Raw genomic sequence first — 19079 nt, 5'->3', positions numbered from 1 at the left:
ACATGCAGCTCTCTATCCACTTTTGCAGGTGAGGGAGATTTGGGTAATAGAGAATGGAAGCGGTAAGGTGAGGAATTGCAGATATATGTGGAATCTGTTAATAGCGATGGCATTCTCAAATTTCTAGTATACCTCTAAGTAACTATTTTATTTGAATTAAAATTAAGCTATATTGGTGGCATTTGCCAGAGGGGGCCCATTTTTAACTTAAAGAATTTTTTCTTTTATTTTTAGACAAATATTATCCTTGAAATGTGGGATAAATATTATTTTAATCACAAAGAAAATATTTTGTTCTTTATTTAAAACGAATCTTAACAGGTGCCTGGGTGGCTCAGTAAGTTAAGTGTCTGCCTTGGGCTTACATCATGATCTCAGGGTCCTGGGACAGAGCCTCCCATCAGGTTCCCTGCTCAGCTGGGAGTCTGCTTCTCCCTCTTCCACTGTCCCTCCCCCTGCTCATGTTTTCTCTCTCTCTCAAATAAATAAATGAAGTCTTTTTAAAAAATTAAAATAAATAAAACTAATCTTAGACTTTGGGGTGACCAGGTGGCTCAGTTAGTTGAGTGTCTGACTCTTGATTTCGGCTCAGGTCATGATCTCAGGGTTGTGGGATCTATCCCACATCAGGCTCTGCATTGGGCATGGAGCCTGCTCGAGATTCTCTCTCTCCCTCCCTCTCTCTCTGCTCCTCACTTCCCTGCTCACGCTCTCTCTCTCTCTCTCTCAAAACAAAACAAAACAAAAAGCAAAAACAAAACAAAACAAAATCTTTGACTTTGCTTTTAGTCAAGATGGAGAAATAAGAACTAGGTTTACTCCCCTGTCAGAAATAAATAAAAAACTGGACTCTCTCTCTCTATCTATATATTTAATAAATTGAGTATCAGCAACATGATGACCAGATACAACATTGTATCCTAGATTAGATCCTGAAACAGAAAAAGGACATTAGTGGAAAAACTGATGAAATCCAATAAAGTCTGGAGTTTAGGTAATAGTAATAGTGTTAACAATGTTGGATTTTTAGTTTTGACAAATATAACATGGTAATGTGAGACACTAACAGTAGGGGAAACTGAGTGAAGAGTATTCAGGAACTCTCTGTAATTTCCTGCAACTTTTCTGTAAATCTAAAAATATTCCAAATAATTTTTTTATTTAAAAAATATAACAAGAGCTCTGGAAGTACAGAAGAGGTTATGACAACTTATGCTTGTCATTATTAGCAAAAGATTTATGGAAGAGATGATTGGGTAAATTAGAGTGTGGAAAGACCCTGTGGCATGAGACAAAAAGGCACTCTTGGGGAAGTAGCAAACTGTCTGTTGTTGCCAAGTGGGATATGATCGTAGCTAAACAGAAATTAATTGGTTCTCCTCTAGAGAAGATTTTGAATGCACATTGAGAAATCTGGTCCTTGTCTTGTAGGCAGTTAGGAGTTAGGAAAAGGACATCACTTGTGATTTATGGGAATAACTGTGACAGCAGACTGGGGGGTGGTTTTATTTTAGAAATCCTGATTAAAAGATTTAAATTCTGGAAATAAGCCTATGGAGTCTTGATTTTCTGAAAAGGGAAAGACTGGCTCACAGAAAAAAAAGATACTAGGAAATTTTATGTCAATCCCTGGTACAGTTTCAGTGTACGTTATTCAACCAGCGCTTAAGGAAATATGTCCAAGGGTAGTTACTGCAGGATCATTCATGGTAACAATACCCAGAAACCACATAAACGCTTCTCAGTAACAGAATTATTGAATAATGGTAATGTCTGCACATTCCGGAATGCTTTGTAGCCATTATAAAGAATGAGTTAGATTTGTAACAGTTAACTTGCCAGAGATTTACATGATGTTCTAAGAGAAAGAAGCAAGTTATGAAGAAGTCTATAAAATATTACCTCATTTTAGTGAAAAAAATAAATAATAAAGAAAAAGGAAAGTCATAGGTGTTGAAGGCAGGAGAAAAGTGATGAATGAATAAGCAGCACATAGTTAACATCGATTTGGGTGGTGGGGGATGGCCGTTAAAAGACTGGGTAGGTGAGAGAAGTAGGGGAGGAAATTAGATTGTTTTTTAAAAGAAAGGACTCTATAGTTCCAGTAGAAGATCCAATATTTGACAAATGTAAAATTACACAAGGGTGTATATAAATGTATAGAGAAACATGGGAAAGAATGATCACCAAAATGTTAATGACATTTCCTCAGGGTGATGAAATTTCAGTGTTTCTCTCCCCAATTTTATGCCTTTCCCTATTACTGATTAACCAAGAAGAACGCTTATTTTCTTTAATCAGGGGGAAAAACTATTACAAAGTTACTCTGTGAAAAGGCCACTGCCAAGCATCTTATACTGCTGATGACCCTTTTGCTAGAACATTCCTTGTTGTTTTCGAATGTTCTCTGAACCCATCAGGGGAATATAATGGGTTTTCTAGTCTTTCATAATATTTTCATTCAAGCATGTCCTGTTCTAGGAATTTCTAAAAATTTTTTCTTTCATCTGCCATAATAGCTCTGACATTTCTAGTTCACTAAATGTAGGCCACTGTTTTCTCTAAGTTTCCAAAAAACATCCTGGCACCAATTAGCACCACCTCCCAAGGATCTAACTAGAATGTCAAACCCTGTACCTTGGGCAAGTACACCTCTTTAAGGATATAGTCCCTCTCCTTTATTAACATACTCAGCCCTTGTGCAGTCAGATTATGTCATGACTTAACCTTGGGGGTTGGGGGTAGGAGGTGAGGTGGGAGTAGATTCTGAGGGCTGAATGTAAGAGATGACATTACAGGACTGAGCTCCCCAGTAGCAATGGGGGTGATGAATTGTTACACAATAGAAGCCAGGTGGCAGTGTTTAACTATACTTGACAAGTTGGGTCCAGAAGAAAATGACCCATGGAAAGCTTAGAGTTAGTTTAAGAGAACATAGAGTTCTCAAGGGCAAGATAAATGGCAGCCAACAAAAGTATTGCTCAATCTTTACAATTGAAACAAATCAAGGATGAATATGAGAAAAGCTAAGGACCGCTATCCCCACCAAGAGTCACAATGCATTGCCCAGTTTCCAGATGTAGCTTCTTAGACCTAGTTCTTAGGCTCAGAATCTCTTTCCTGAAGTGGGGAGGCAAATCCCCACAAGGAAAGACCCTGCAACAGTATAGAAAGGGTATATGATAATGACTTCCTCTGTTCCTTCCCAAAGAAACCTATGGAAAATGGACTCAGGAACTCTGCACACTGCAGAAAGGGAAATACTCAATCATTTTGAGGTCTTTTGGATGCAAGATCCAGGCTGACATTGACACCTGGAGGTCTGGAATCCTAGTGTAGGTCCAGCTCTTGGTGGAGGCACTGGGTCTATGGACCTCCCCTACCCCTATGATCATTTCCCTGGTCCCCAAACGTAAAACTGAGATGGACACACAGGGTAATTGGTAGAACCCCCATGTCAGTTCCTTTCCTGTAAAGTAAGAGCTATAATGGTCGGAAAAGCCAACAGGTGAAACTGTGCCCCCTCACCCTCACCCAGGAGAAACCAAAAAACCCAAACAAACCAAAGAAGCATTCTGAGAGAAATGGCAGATATTATTGTCACCCTTAAAGACCAAAAGATGCAAGGATGGTGGTTTCCACAAATCCACTTTAAATTCATTAGTCTGGCTTTCACAAAAACCAGATGGGTCCTAGTGGATGACAGTATACAATCCAGACTCTACCAAATAGGGACAAATTGGAGCCACTTTGCTCAGTGCGGTATCTTGGCTGGGCAGAGTCTTAGGTATACAGTATTCAGCTGTAGAGCAGGCTGCCTGTATCAGAAAAAAGAACCACAAACAATCTACTTGGTACAATCACCAGTACACAGTGGGAATCTTGCTTCAGCTTGACTTAGTTTTTCTGCTAACTAGCCTGTCTGGATATCCCAAGTTATGATATCAAGGATATCACATCAATCTTGGATCAGGTGAGCAAGAAATACCAGGTGTGTTGGAGGTACATGTGCTCCCAAGGTTGTGAGTGTGTGTGTGTGTGTGTGTGTGTGTGTTTGGGGGGGGGTGCTAATATCATAAAGATTCAGGGGACTGTCATACTAGGGAAATGTTAAAGGTCTAGAGATCTGGGATAGGCTGGGAAATTCCCTCCAAATTAAGGACAGAATTTATATCTCTCCTGATGAAGAAAGGAACATAGTTTCTGGTGAGTCTCTTGGGTTTGGGATATACCTCATTTGGAATACTGCTTCAACCCATTTATTGGGTGTCAGGAAAGACTATCATCTCTGTGATGGAGAGGCCCAGAGCAGAAAGGTTCAGGCTGTGGTACAAGAGCCCCGGTCATTGGGCCATATGGCCTGGGCAGGCCATAAAGGATTAGAAATGTCTGGGGTGGGAAAAGATGCCACTTAGAGGTTTTGGCATGTCCCAACAGGAGAATCACAATGTAGATACCTACAGCAAGGCCACGACATCTGCAAAGGAGAACTACACACCTTTCAAAAACAGTTTCTGACATGCTGTTGGGCCCTGGTAGAAATGGAATGCCTGGCCATGGGTAACAAGTAGTTATAGAGCCAGTCTCACCCATCATGAGCTGGGTTTTGTCATATTTACTGTGGTAGGCAGATGGATGGCCCCCTAAAATGCCCATGTCCTAATCCCAAGAACCTGTGAACCTGTTGTCTTACACCGTAAAAGTGACTTTGCAAATATAGCTAAGTATTTTGAGATGGCATAATTAAGTTGGATTATCTGGATAAGCACAGTGATCTTTCAAAGATTCTCAAAAGTGGAGAAGGGAGACAGAGAGTGATGCAGAGGGAGATTTGGTCTAAGAATAGTTCAGAGTGATCCAGTGCAAGAAGGATTCAACCTGCCTTTTCTGGCTTTGAAGATAAAAGTTTGGGGTTGTAAGCCAAGGAATGAGTGTAGCCTCTAGAAATGGAAAAAGCAAGGACACAGATTTTCCCATCAAACCCTCTAGAGAAGAAATACAGTGGTGGCCAACTTTGATTTCAGCCCAGTGAGACCCATTTTTAATATCTAAACAATGGAAATGTAAGATAATACATTTGTGAAGTTTTAAGACTCTGATTTGTGTTAATCTGTTAGAGTAGCAACAGGAAACTCACACACTTGTCATGTCTTGAGGTTGGGCAGGCCAACTAAAAATCCATCATTAGAACTGATATATCTGGGATCAGGTACAGGTAGGATCTGGGGACACAAGCGAGGTGCATGAGTAGGTGGCCCTTCCTCTCAACTTATATTGACACATGCTACATGTGGATCAGCTAATGGAGCAGTATAGTAGCCATGAGAACACACCTCTAAGACCTCCAACTCGAAGATGTGTAATTGATGGAAGGTCCCAGCTACTGTGCTTGAGTTCTGTCTCTATGTTAATGCTAAGGCCTTATTTTTCACTAGCTGCTTCCAGCTAATAACTGAGCATGGTAGGGATACCAAGACAGGCTCATTACTGAAAGATGGGTGGCGGGGGAAGGGCTCTTCTGATAGATGACATTAGCTCAAGAACTATCATCTCAACTTTGCAAAAGTTTTCTTAGAATTGCACTACAATCTAAGACCTTCTGTATTCCACCTTCCTTCCTTCCCTTTTTCCTACACAGGGATTACACCAGCATTGCAGTATGTCTTTCCCGAGAGCCTCTTGTTGTCCCTTCCTCATTTATTCCTCTCCAGCATTTTTCTGAATACATTTCTTGTACGTCTAATTCCATCTTGGTGTTTGCTTCTTGGAGGAGAAAGGAAGTGGGAACAAAGTGTGGAGATCTTTGTAACACCTAACAGAGAACACCCACCAAACAATAGGCACTGAGTAACTATGTAAACAAAATGATTAGTCAGTTGATGTCAGCCAGCTTCTGTCAACAGTCACCCCAGGGCTGGCACTAAGGCACATGAAAGAATAGCCTTGATGGCAAGGATGAGGTTTTGCATGGTCGACAGGATGGGTTCCTACTCACCAAGGTTGATAGAGCACCTGCTGCTGGCAAATGTCCAGCTTGACAGCAACAGAAACCAAAACTAAGCCCTTGAATCAGCACCATTCCACGAAGAAACCAAGCAAAACTTGGTGAGAAATTGCCTACTTTGGGTCCTTTCCACTCTGGGTCTGGATTTGCCTCTTTTACCTGCAGGGCCTCAACTAACGTTACCGTACAAGGATGTTACCATATAGTGTGTGATCCACAAAGGATCCCACCTAACACTGTATCTGATTCAGGGATCCGCTTTACAACAAGAGAGGTACAGAATGGGCACATTACCATGGGATCCACTGGGCATATTACATACCACACCATGCAGAAGCTGCTAGACTCATACAGAAATAAGAATGGATTAGCTGAGGTGCTAGCTTGGAAAGGGGCAATGCGTTCCAGGATGCAGTTTTAAATCAATAATCATTATATGGTGCAGTGTCCCCACAAGTTAGAACACCTGGTTCCGGGCACCAAGTTGAAGCGGCTTTATTCACCACCATTCCAGGTGAATAAGGGGGATTCGTACTTGCAAACTACAACTATGTCTCTATAAATTTAAAAGATCTGCTTCCCAGAAGAGAAAATCTCCCACAAAAGTCATGGCAAGAGTCTTATTAAACTGACAGCGGTTGCTGCTACCCAGTCATTTCAGATTCCTCGGCCCTAAAGATTATCAGGAAGGAGAGGAGTTATGCGGGAAGGGGTAGGTGACCTTGATCATCAGGAGGATGCTGAGGGCTGCATTCACACAGTTAAGCTGGCAGGGAAGAATACATCTGGTACACAGATGATAAACTTAGGCATTCTGTAAAACTCGCTTGTCCAATTTTGTTGTATATGGACAGATGCAACAGTCAAGGTCCAAAAAGACATGGTGAATGGAGGCTCAGACCCTTGAAGGTCAAGGGGCTGGGTCATCTCACCAGGTAAGCCACCTAGACCATGGTAAGTGCTGGTGAAGGGGAAACAGAATGGATAGGAGAAAAGGAAAAAAACGAGTATTGGTTATCATCTCAAGACTAGGTATAGCTGTGGTGGGCTGTAGTTCATCCCACTGATGTTCCTCTTGTGTATTTCTTCCAGCAAAATAGAGCAACCAGAATCCAGAGGAGCTGCTCCCAAAGCTTGCTTTGGAAGCAGATCGATCTGAGTGGCACAAGGGCAGGACTATAGGAGATGCTATGCTGCGCTTCCCAGGTCCCCAACCAGGAATGAATGCTCATTTTCCCAGATTCTGCGAGTGTTGGCTGCTGTCACTCAAGTCCCTTTCCAGGAATTTTCCTTGACCGAAGAAAGACATGTTGCCAAGGTCATGCCTCCTCCCAGGTACAGCCCACCTCCAAAGACTCATATAATACCCCAGCTTGGGACAACCCTGCAAGGACAACTGGCTTTAGGGATCCCAGGGCTTCATGTGACTGCATCATTTTTCAGTTTCTCCTCATCCCAGTTCTCTTTCTTTCATCCCTGCACCACTGTTGGTCCCAAGATCGCTTTCCAGGAGACTTCCTAAATGCAAATCTCTATCTCAGAGACAGCTTCCTGGGGAAACTAACTGACGACAAATACAAAGGTCTACTATCTGGGATAAAACATGTAAAGTGCTTTATGAGTTTGTATTCTCTGTTATAAGAATACAGAGTCAGAAGTTATTTGGGGCTGAAGCCATCAGAGAATAGAGACACTTTGAGCCGCACTTCTGAGATGGTCAGGATCTGGTAAGTGAAGGGGGAAGTTACACCATTAGACTGAGATAAGTAGAAATTTGGCAAATGAATTGGAGAAAAAACTGGCTCTGATACATCAGTGGAAAAGCAAAAGCGGAGCAAGTGATCTGGGTGGGCAGGAATATGGGGTTTCTGCCAGGCTGAACCAGGAAATAAAACCAGGATGAATGGGCAAGGCAGGACCTGACCACAGAGGGTCTCAAAAACTGGGGTCAGGATTGTGGCCCTAATTTATAAAGTCATTGGGCCCCATCTGGGGAATTTGAGCCAAAGAGTGAAGAAGTCCGAGCTCTCTTTTGGTATGAAATATAAAGAAGTGGCAACTCATATAAGTAAATCATAATTTGAGAGTGAACTTCCTAACAGCTTAAGCTAACAACAAAATGGGATGCCCTTTTACACAGTAATGAGCTCTCCGTTATTCAAATAGGCTAAATTTCAATCCCACATAAGGGAAGGATTGTGTTGACTAGAAGATAAGGGCATTTTTCTAGTGGATTTGACTGAATTTAGTCAACAGAAAAGAGGAAAAAAAAGAAAAAATGTGTTATCCCAAAGGGTCTCTTTCTTTTTATAAAAAGATTTCATTTATTTATCAGAGAGAGAGCACACATAAGCAGCATGCAGAGTGAGAAGAGAAGAGAGAAGAAGCAGGCTCCCCGAGGAGCAAGGAGCCGGAATCAGGACTCAATCCCAGGACCCTGGGATCATGGCCTGAGCCAAAGGCACCAGCTTAACCAACTGAGCCACCCAGGCATCCCAATCCCTATGGGGCCTCTTTCTTAAGGAGAAAAAATTTCAGGAAATATAGAAAAGTAAATTGGGAAATGGGGAGGACTAAAATTAGGAGGGTAAAAATGCACCATAAAATATATTAATGTATCCGGGTTCCAGCTGTGGTGAGCTGGATCTTCCTGTTTCCATCTGCTTGGCCCAAGCACCAGTACAATAGAACCAGGAAATGGGATGAGGGTCAGTCAGGTCACCTTACGTAGAACTTAGTTTCTGAAATTCAGTTTCCTGACTCGATGCCCCCTTCATCAGAAAGAAGCTAGTGGTCAGAGTGGAGAAAGAAGATTTGTGTCAATATTTCTTTGGAGCAAGTTATTACATTTCTGTCAGTACCCTTTCTCCCGAAGGGGATGGAATTTGGGGGTGTTACTTCCCTCATCTCTACCTAGTAGGGAAGACTTCCAAGGAGGGTAACGGAGAGTCTGAACATGTTTCCTCAAGTTGAGAGACACAAGGACTGGTGCCTGGCTTGTTCCTGGTTTGTTCCCAAGGAAGCTAACCATGTACGTGGCTGGTCCCTGGTTGGATGGACAGTAATTAAAATCAAAAGAAGAAATACTTCATGGGCACGTAGTTATAACTCAGATGGTGTCAGATAGCGCCGCCTACAGGGATAAGAATGTGGGGGTGAATGTAAGATCCCTAGGGGTGAAACATAGAGTCACAATGGGCTACCTAGTGAGAGATGCCATCTATCCCTGGTCTGGAGAATTCCTCAGCAAAGGAATCTGAAAAATTCCTAAGAAGTTAAAACCCAAGAAAAAGGCAAAAGGAAGAAGAGTAAGGTGTGTGTATGGAGAGGGGGTGAGGGGTTGTTTCCTTGTAAAGACTGACCTTTGAGGGGCGCCTGGGTGGCTCAGTGGGTTAAAGCCTCTGCCTTCGGCTCAGGTCATGATCCCAGGGTCCTGGGATCGAGCCCCGCATCGGGCTCTCTGCTCAGCGGGGAGCCTGCTTCCTCCTCTCTCTCTGCCTGCCTCTCTGCCTACTTGTGATCTCTGTCTGTCAAATAAATAAATAAAATCTTTAAAAAAAAAAAAAAAAGACTGACCTTTGAATAAACCTTGAATGGACCTGAAACTTAGTTTCTAAATTGAGATTGTTTGCATGTTAACAGGACCCTAAAATTAACAGTTACTTAAGAGTGGACTAAAAAGTCAGAATTTGTACACATTCCATGTAGGAGTAGAGAAAGATTACTCCACCACATGGAACGCAATGGGGCAAAGGGAGACGAGAAAATAAAGAAATATTTTTTTAAATTTAATTTAATTTAATTTTTTTTATTTTGAAGATTTTATTTATTTCTTTGACAGAGACAGAGAGAGAAGGAACACAAGCAGGGGGAGTGGGAGAGGGAGAGGGAGAAGCAGGCTTCCTGCTGAGCAGGGAGCCTGATGGGGGGCTTCATGTGGGGCTCCATCCCAGGACACTGGGATCATGACCTGAGTCGAAGGCAGACACTTAATGACTGAGCCACCCAGGGATCCCTAAAGAAATGTTTTGATTGCATCTCTGAAGTGATAGTGGTAGAGGATTTAACAAATAGCCCGCTGAAAATTAAAAAAAAAAAAAAAAGTCTTGCACCAAATAACGAATAGGGAAAAGTGTAAGCACAGTGAGATAACAGGTCATTTTACACAAAAAAAATAAACTGAGTTTCTAAGAGGCAGCTCTGGGGCTATTTCCAGATCTGGAGATTTTAATACCAGACAACGTTTCCTCTGTCACTTCCCCTCTAAGAATATGAAGATTTTCATCAAGCTCTGTCCCCTGCTACGTTTACAGGAGGAGGCTCACATTTGCCATAGTTCTGCAAGATTATTTTTGAATTTGAAAAGCTGGTGAGATGCCTCTGAACAGTTGAAGAGTGCCCGAGGTTGCGATTTTGTTTTATGCATCACGACGCTTTAGGACCACCAGTGCCCTGTTCTTTAAGATGAAAATAATATATCAGGGGGAGCTAAGGGAAAGACGATAAACGGGTCTCCAGATGGCAGATAGTATATGAAGTTGACAGAAGGATCAAGTCCTGTGGTCTATTAATAATTCAGAAACCCTCTCTCCTCAACCATTCTCCTGATTCTTTTTCCTTCTTTCCGTACTTTCCCCCACTTTCCTATTTCAAATAAATTGCCTCCACTGACAGGCTGCCCTTAGCTCATCAGAGCCCAATACAATGAATGTCTCTGTTGACAAGGTTCTTGCTAGGGTTTTATTTTTGCCCTTTGCAGTTTGGCTTTGAACAGCAAGTGACTACGGAGACAATGTTTTGGTGTTTGTTTGTTTGGCTGCTTTTCTCTTTGGCATATGGTCTTAATGCCTTTAAAACTTTTTTGTTCTCAGGTGGGGGCATTTCAGGGATGAGACATCTCAAAATGCACCTACAAATCAGCCAGTAAAGAGATCGCCTGAAGACAAAGTGTTGTTAGGAAAATGATCACGACAAGAAAACAGTAACAGAGAACAGTTTTAGGGAAAAGCCAGCCCATAAGCTCTTTTTAAGGAGCAATTGTATTCTTGCCCCCAGAAATAATTCATCAGAGTCTCTCACCCTGAATGAAATTAGGTTTCCCGTTTAGCTTCAGTAATGGGCTGTTCCTGGAAAAGCAGAGCTCAGAAACAGTTGGTTAATAAAAATTGTTTGTACTCACAGAAAGAAGAGTTTGGAATGTTTTTTCTAGTGGAGACATTGGACGGAGGAATCAGGTATTTATCTGCCCACAGAGCGGCAAGTCTCCCTTCCCCAATACACACAGACAATATTTTCAATACCATGTGATTGGTTAAATTATAGCCGTATTCTTATTCCCCCCTTCAAGCATAGGTATTGATCAGACTCCAAAATATACGCTGAAGCAAGAACAGTAAGAAAAGCCGTGCCTGAAGAAATATTCTCATTCATTTCTTTGCTATTTGTGTGTGTGTGTGTAAGTCCTTTATTTGCATATTTAGTTCACTAAACTGTTACGCGCTTCCTCATTTTGAAGCGACATGGTAAAGCTTTTGAAGTATCTCGCTAAGGATCGTCTTATCTAGGAGTTCAGTTCATGATCTGATCCAGGCGGTGGTGTGTGGGTGAGCCCTCCAGGCTCTGCAGCCGCCAACTGCCAAGGGGCGGAGCCACGCCACCAAAGACCCGCTGCCCGGTGAGGCCCTTGACACTGAACTTCCAGCCCGGCCCTCTCCCAGGCTGCACTCTGGATGGCCTGTCTTCTCTGCAGACTCACGGTGACTAAATCCGACCTCCATCAGATGAGCTCTCTTCCTAATTCCCAGATTTTACAGGCAATGCAATTCAGGGAAGCGAGTTGAAATGAGGCGAACATGGGTTTGAATCCAAACTCTACCTTTACTGTTTGGTTTGGGACAAATGATTTATCCTTCCTATAGGGCTCAGTTTCCTTCTCTGTAAGATGTCGCCATCAAGATTCCTAGGGTGTAGGATTGTAGGCATTTAAAGAGATGGCATTACTAAGTGCCTGGCCCAGTGCGTGAGGTAACACATGGTGCTAAATAATCATGAGTTCCGTGCTCGCTTCGGCAGCACAAATAATAATAATCATGAGTTCCTTCCCTTTCCCCTCTCTGTGGATGATACTGCCAGTGTCTACCGTTCCCAACCTGACGTGTTGATACCAGATTTCCTCTTTCCCTCTCCCCTACCTTTAATTAAAGCCAATCACCAAGTTATGGGATATTAGAACTGGCAAGGACCTTAGAAATTATAGGCATCTTATTTATTGATAACACATAAAGATATAGGTCACCAGTTACTCCAGCAATCTGACTCCCATGTCAATTCAGTAACAATCATTATTTGGTGATGGACCTCATTGAATGACACTTGACAATCATATTGAACAAAAAAAAACCAGTGATGATGTACAAACACAGCATCAGGCTCTCAAGTCAAGCTCTGTTTTCTTAAATGCTATCCCATGGCTCTTTCTGACTCAGAAAAGTATTTTTTTTTTGTACAGATTTTACAAATCTGTACAAAGGGGAGGGGAGGGAGGAGCAGAGGGAGAGGGAGAAGCAGGCTCCCTGCTGAGCAGAGAGCTCCACACAGGGCTTGATCTCAAGACCCCAGGATCATGACCTGAGCCGAAGGCGGACACTTAATCGACTGAGCCACCCAGCCCCGAGGTAAGTATTTCTGACAGAATTTTCCTGTCCCTGGTTGATTTTTTCACTCTTTACTATTCACTAAATTGGGAGAGGCTTTTGTCTTAGAGGTAATTGGAGAAGAAAAGAACCACAGAAGCAAAACAAAGAAAAAAAAATAAGATAATTCCAAATGAAATAATGCCAATTTTAAAAGTCTACGAGTTCACTAGTAAATACATCACAGTATTACACGTAGCTGGGGATATTTACCATATATTATATATGTTAGAAGACAAGATCCATTTGTACTCTTCTAAGTAGTTTATAGTAAGAACTCTCTAGGGAATCACTCAACTAAGCAGAATAAGAATTAGATATGTTCATATATGTGTTCCTTATAACATAAGTCTTCTTCCTTTCTTATCTCTTGTGAAAACCCATGCATAACCTAAACCTCCTATTTCATACCTTATCCTTCCTCTCCTTCCTCTGTTCTATGTACAAGAGGAAAATATTCAGTTACTCATAGTTGTATTATTCATAGTTAATACAAATTACCCAGTTAATATATTTTGTGTATGATGACCAAAAAATGTAAATGACCAAAATGTAAATGATGTGTTAGAGTATATATAATTATTTTTATAAAAGCTTCTGTTTCTTTAATCTTCCTAGCCACTGAATACACATATCATCCAGCTTTCTCTCAGTAATAAAAGTCGAGACAGAAAAGAAAGAAAAAAAAAAAGACCCTGAATCTAGTGATAGCCTTATTACACTGAAATGTACTATTTGTCAGGGCAACATGGAAAGTTTCTGAAAGAGCTGACCTTCAAACATTTAACATTTTGCTCCCCAGGTTAGTGCACTGACTAGATTCCATGTGGGGCAAACAAGTGAGGAAAATGGCTGCCCACTATTTAAGGTTCTATTAGGTTACCTCTGAAAAGCGAAGACATGCTGCTCACACAAGAGGAAGACGGCTACGAGGACTCCAAAGCTATAAAGCTTCATCCCAACAGCAATTTGCTGAAAAACAAAATTCTCCGGAGAGAAGGGCCAGGATGACTGGTTACATAAGAGCCTTCTTTACACACTGGTTAAAATATAATGGCATGTTCCCTCTCATTTCTGTGATCAATTGACTCAGCTTCTATTTTCACCCTTAAAAAATAAAGTACAATGAGAGTTGTTCTTACGTTCGACTCTCTAGAAGATATTTAACTCCTCAGGGAAGACGAGATCGAGAATAAAAGTACAGTAATGTTGCAGAAATGTGTCTGTTTTTTTTGAAGAAAAATAGCCCTAGAGTATTGATTCATGGCTGTAAACCATGTTGTGGGAGGTCTCCCGTGGAGTAGAAAGAGGTCTTCCCTTGTCTCTGTCTTTTTCAACATTTTCAACTTAGATGAAGACACAGAAGGTGAGTTTCTCAGCTTTGTGGCTCTTACAAGGCTGAGAAGAAGAGCTTGTATGGAGGATTATAGTATCTCCATTTAAAGAAAATTTTCTTTGTTCATATGAAGTGATGGGCCCACCTATAGGAGAATAGGAATATTATGTCCTAGAGAGTTCTCTGGTCAAAAGAAAAAAAAAATCAGCTTGCTTTGAATCATGTTTATTTAGGAAAGGTCACCATAAGAGCCATTATCTAAATCAAAGCTCATCACATGTCATTCTGAAGGTAGCATCTGACTTACAACATTTTGTCTTGTATGAGGCTACAGCTTACCTCTGTAAGTGGATGAAGCCCAGGTATTATCTCCAAATTCCCACTGGTCAGTGGATTAGAATGTTCTTGAGGACAGGACAGGCAAATCTGCAAAATAAAAAAAACTTCCCACAACAGACTTCTGAGAAGGAAAGGATTGAGATTTCAAACTTTTCTCTCTGTGATTTAAAGCTATTAAAACATACTTAATGGATGAAGGTGGCACCACTGTAACTACCTCTTATATAGGAAGGAAGAAGAAAATGGATATACACATGTATCTGACCACTTTTAGAGAAAGATACATGAGAAGACTAGACCAGAAATCCATTAGACTGTGGTTACCTACAGCAGGTAGGTAGAAAAACTGAGTGGAAAAGGTGAAGGAATAAGAACAGGGTAGATGAGATGGGAGGAGGGATGCTTTTTTGAGTAAACATTTTCGAATACTTCAGAATTCAAAAATACCACAGAATTTTAGAATCACAGTATTTTTTTCACTTACTCAAAACCAACAAGTAAATAAAATGAATACAAGCAAAAACACATGTTTTTAATGAGTGACATAACTACACTGAGGGGAGTGAGGAAAAACTAAGCCAAGGGCTTTTACCTTGTTTTTTTTTAAACACAAAAAGTAACTTTAAAATAACAATCAACAGTGGCAGTTTACTAACAAATTTTATCCATTTTGGTGCTCCCTATTTAGTTTTATCCTGTCTCCTCTCGGGTTTACATTTCTTCTTGCTGAGGCAGTCTTTGAAAAGTTGCTTTAGTGAAGATCTGTTGGTGGTAGATTCTCTTGCGCTCCATCTGTTGGACGAGAATTTCATTCTGCCCTCACTTCCAAAGACTAGTTTAGCCAAATGTGACCTTCTAGTGATAGTTCTTCCGTTGTCTTCTGGCATCTACTGCAGTAAGGTAGGAATCTGCTGTCATGTCTTGTTCCCCTAGAGATCAGCTGTTCTTCCTACTAGATGACTTTTAAGGGATTAAGGATTATCTTTATCTTTAATCCTCTTCAGCCCCATTACTCTTGTCGAGATATGAATTTATTTTTTATTATCTAGCTTGGTACAGGGAATGTGATTTTGATCCAAGGATTTAGATATTTCTTCAACCTGGGAACACCATTTTATTATTTCTTCAGCTATTATCTGCTAGTGCTTTTTAGGGGCTCCCTTTGGAGTTCCTTGATCTACCTTCCATGTCTTGTAACTGTCTTTTCATGTTTTTAAAAATCATAGTCTGTGTCTCTGTATGCTGAATCCTGGGCAAGAATTTCTCAGGACCATCTTCAAATTCACAAATTCATTCTTTGTGTTTAGTTTAGGCTACATAGTCAACTGACCAGTGTTTTTTTTTTTTTTAATCCATCAAAAAATTTTATTGGAGAAATTGTGACTGAGAAATAGTAAGATGCCTTGGAATTGAACACGAGCATCTAAAATAAGAGCAGAGTTCAGGATGTCTTGTAATTGTGTGGTTTTTTTTTAAATAACTTTATGAATCTTTTCCAACTTTTACAGTTGCTTTTTTCACATTTATCCATTTTTATCTTTTAAAAGATTTTATTTATTAGCAAGAGGAAGAGAATGAAATCATGCATTCAGGGAGGAGCAGAGAGAGAGGGAGAAGGAGAGGAAGACTCCCCACTGAGTGCAGAGCCTGTTGGGGAGTTCAATCCCAGGACCTGAGCCAAAGTCAGCTGCTTAACCTACTGAACCACCCAGACACCCCCATTCTGCTTTTGTATCAGTATTTTTAAATATCATTTTAAAGCATTTTGTTGTTTAATTTTTAATAGGTATGGTTCCTTCTGAGCTCTTGCTGACAATACTTAGGATACTTATTTTAAAGTCTGTGTTAGACTTGAGCTAAAGGATTAGTTGTATTTGAGATGAATTCATGCTCTGAGTATTGATTGTGTTGACTGCCTCTCTTAGCATTTGATTTCTTCTGTAATTTGGAACCTTAGTTTGCAGGCTCATTTTGAAGTCTTTTGTTTTCCTTTCCTGCCTTTCACCTTCTATGCTTACCTTTCTCCATTCTCCACAAGCGTCCAAGCAGCCCCTGGGTTTCCAATCCAGAACACTGTCTTAAACTAGCTTTTGTTTTTTCTACACCATGATAATGTCATGGCTTTCAAAGATCTAGTCACCAGTAAAGATGACTTAACTTAGTTACCGGCTTAGTCACTCCTAGCTTAGTTACTCCTCTGTCTCCTACAAACCAGTAGATGCTTATAAACCAGTCCTAGGCAGCAGTGGCACTATCTTTTTAATTTTTTATTTTTTCAGCATAACAATATTCATTATTTTTGCACCACATCCAGTGCTCCATGCAATCCGTGCCCTCTACAATAGGCACTATCTTTTTAAAACCGAGGTACATATATTAAAATGCACAGATTTAAGTGTTTGAGTAAATTAGTCTTGAAAAACACATATACTTGAGTAACCCACACCTCTCTCGAGTATAGAAGATTTCCATCATTCCAGAAAGTTCTTTCATATCCCTCCCAATCAATTTCCCCTTTATTCTAGCAGCCTCTGTTCTGATTTTATCACCATAGATTAATTTTGCTTATTTTAGAACTACATGAAATCATATATTGTCCTAGTCAGTTCAGGGTGTTACAGCCAGAATACCATAGACTAAATAGCTTAAACAACAAACATTTATATCTTACAGTTCTGGAAAGTGGAAAGTCCAAGATCAGGGCACAGATTCAGTGTCTGGTGAGAATCCACACCCTTGTTCATAGATGGCTGCCTTCTTGCCATATTCTCACACGGCAGAAAGTGAGAAAGCTCATGGCAGAAAGTGAGAGAGCTCGATGGGTCTATTTTATAAGGGCACTAATCCCATTCATGAGAGATCCACCATTATGATCTAATCACCTCCCAGAAGCTCCATATAAACACTGGCATACTGGGGATTAAGCTTCAACATATGTGTGAGGGATGGGGAGGATATAAACATCCAGTCTATGGCTTAGAGCATGTACTCCTTTGTGTCATGTTTATTTTGCTCAGCATTTTTTTTTTTAAGATTTTATTTATTTATTTGTTTGAGAGAGAGCGTGAGCATAAGCACTGGCAGGGGTGGGTGGGGGTAGGGACAAAAAAGAGGGAGAAGAAGGCTCCTTGCTGAGCAGGGGCAGGATATGGGGCTCCATCCCAAGACCCTGAGATCATGACCTGAGCTGAAGGCAGACACTTAACTGACTGGGCCACCCAGATGTCCCTAATTTACATTTCTATGATGACTAATGATGAGAACATTTTCTTTACTTTTTGGCTGTGCGCATGCACATGTGTGTGTTTGTGTGTGTGTGTGTTCAGATCGTTTGCTTGATTTTTAGTCATACTGTTTGTCTCACTATTGATTTGTAGGAGCTACTTACATTCTGGACATTAGTCCTTTGTTGGATAGAAATATTATTAATATATCTTCCTCTGGGAAGTATCTGTTAGAGTCTTTTGACCATTTTGAAAAATTCAGTTGTTCCTCTTTTTGTCATAACTTTTTATCCTAACTTGTATGACTTCTTTATATACTCTGGATATAGCTACTTGATCAGATATATGTTTTGTGAATGTTGTTTGCCCTTTGGTGGCTCACTGTCTTCTTATTGGTGTCTTTTGAAGAGCAGACATTTTTAATTTTGGTTCAGTCCAATTTATCAGTTTGCTTTGGTGATTGGTACTTCTGTGTCTTGTTCAAGAAATTTTGACTAATTCAAAGTCCTCAAACTGTTTTTGAAACTTTATAGTTTTGGTCTTTACTTTTAGGCTTAGAATCCACCTCAAATTAATTTTTGTGTGCGGTATGAGGCAGGAATTGAGGTTCTTTAGTTCTTATGGCATCCAGTTTTTCTCACACCATTTCCTAAAGACTTTCTTTTCTCTGTGGAATCACTTTGTCAGTTTTTCTTTTTTTTACATAAAGTCAGTTGATTGTGGAAGTGTGAACCTAAACCATTAAGTTCACAGTATTTTTTTTAAACAGCAAAAATAACTAGAAAAGTTCTGTGTTTTCTTTCTTAGCTATTCTTTTTCTCTTTGTGCTTTGGCTGTTATACTTTCTAGTTCACTTCTTCATTTCCCTGCTATTTCAGTTTGCTGATAAGTCCATTGAAATAATTCTTCATTTCCATATCATGTTTTTCATATCTGACACTTGTACTCAGATTTTTTTTTAGTTTTCTTTTCACTGCTGCTCATACACAGCAATTTCTGTATCTTTTTTTTTTTTTTTAAACCATTTCCTCTCTTAAAGTTAGGTCACATGCTCTTGCTTTTTCACTTACAGTTTTTTAAAAAATTGAATCTGAGATATTATGTATAAAATGATAGTATGGACTATAAATAAATAGTATTTATGCCCAGAATGGTCATATATCTTCCTTGTCAGGCCACTAGGGTAAAGGATTGAGCCAATCTAGGCTGCAGTGGATCGGGTTTAGGCTTTGCTGTTATTCTCATTAGATGTTATTATCACAGTCTCAAATTACTTAAAAACAGGAGCAGGTCCTTCTCTTTTGGAGGGATTGGGGTCTGATTGCCTCAGGATCTGCCCTCAACTTTCCTCTCCGCCCTCAGCCTTCAGCAGCATAGGAGAAAGCTCTCAGGTCTCCTGCCTCTCCCCCCAGTAGCAGGTGGCCAGTCTGCACTTTTTTTTTTTTTTTAAGATTTTTTATTTATTTATTTGACAGAGAGAGATC

At 40.5% G+C, this 19079-nt stretch overlaps 1 protein-coding gene across 2 annotated transcripts in view; it reads right to left on the bottom strand.

The window, feature by feature from the left end:
• Positions 1-14386, bottom strand: part of CPB2 (carboxypeptidase B2) — a 60616-nt gene extending 46230 nt beyond the window's left edge. Inside the window, exons 1-2 of one of the 2 annotated variants that reach the window (XM_047723469.1) lie at positions 14372-14386; positions 13580-13683 (exon numbers count right to left, since the gene is read on the bottom strand). In XM_047723469.1, the coding sequence (XP_047579425.1) occupies positions 13580-13653 (74 nt within the window). In that variant the 5' untranslated portion in view covers positions 13654-13683; positions 14372-14386. Of the gene's footprint in view, positions 1-13579; positions 13698-14371 lie in introns of those variants that run through there. The other variant, XM_047723470.1, reaches the window with a different exon arrangement.
• Between the last annotated feature and the right edge of the window lie 4693 nt (positions 14387-19079).

This window comes from Lutra lutra, chromosome 3 (genome assembly GCF_902655055.1).
Source record: "Lutra lutra chromosome 3, mLutLut1.2, whole genome shotgun sequence".
Classification (NCBI taxonomy): Eukaryota; Metazoa; Chordata; class Mammalia; order Carnivora; family Mustelidae; genus Lutra; species Lutra lutra.
This window is presented reverse-complemented; position numbering and strand designations above follow the sequence as displayed.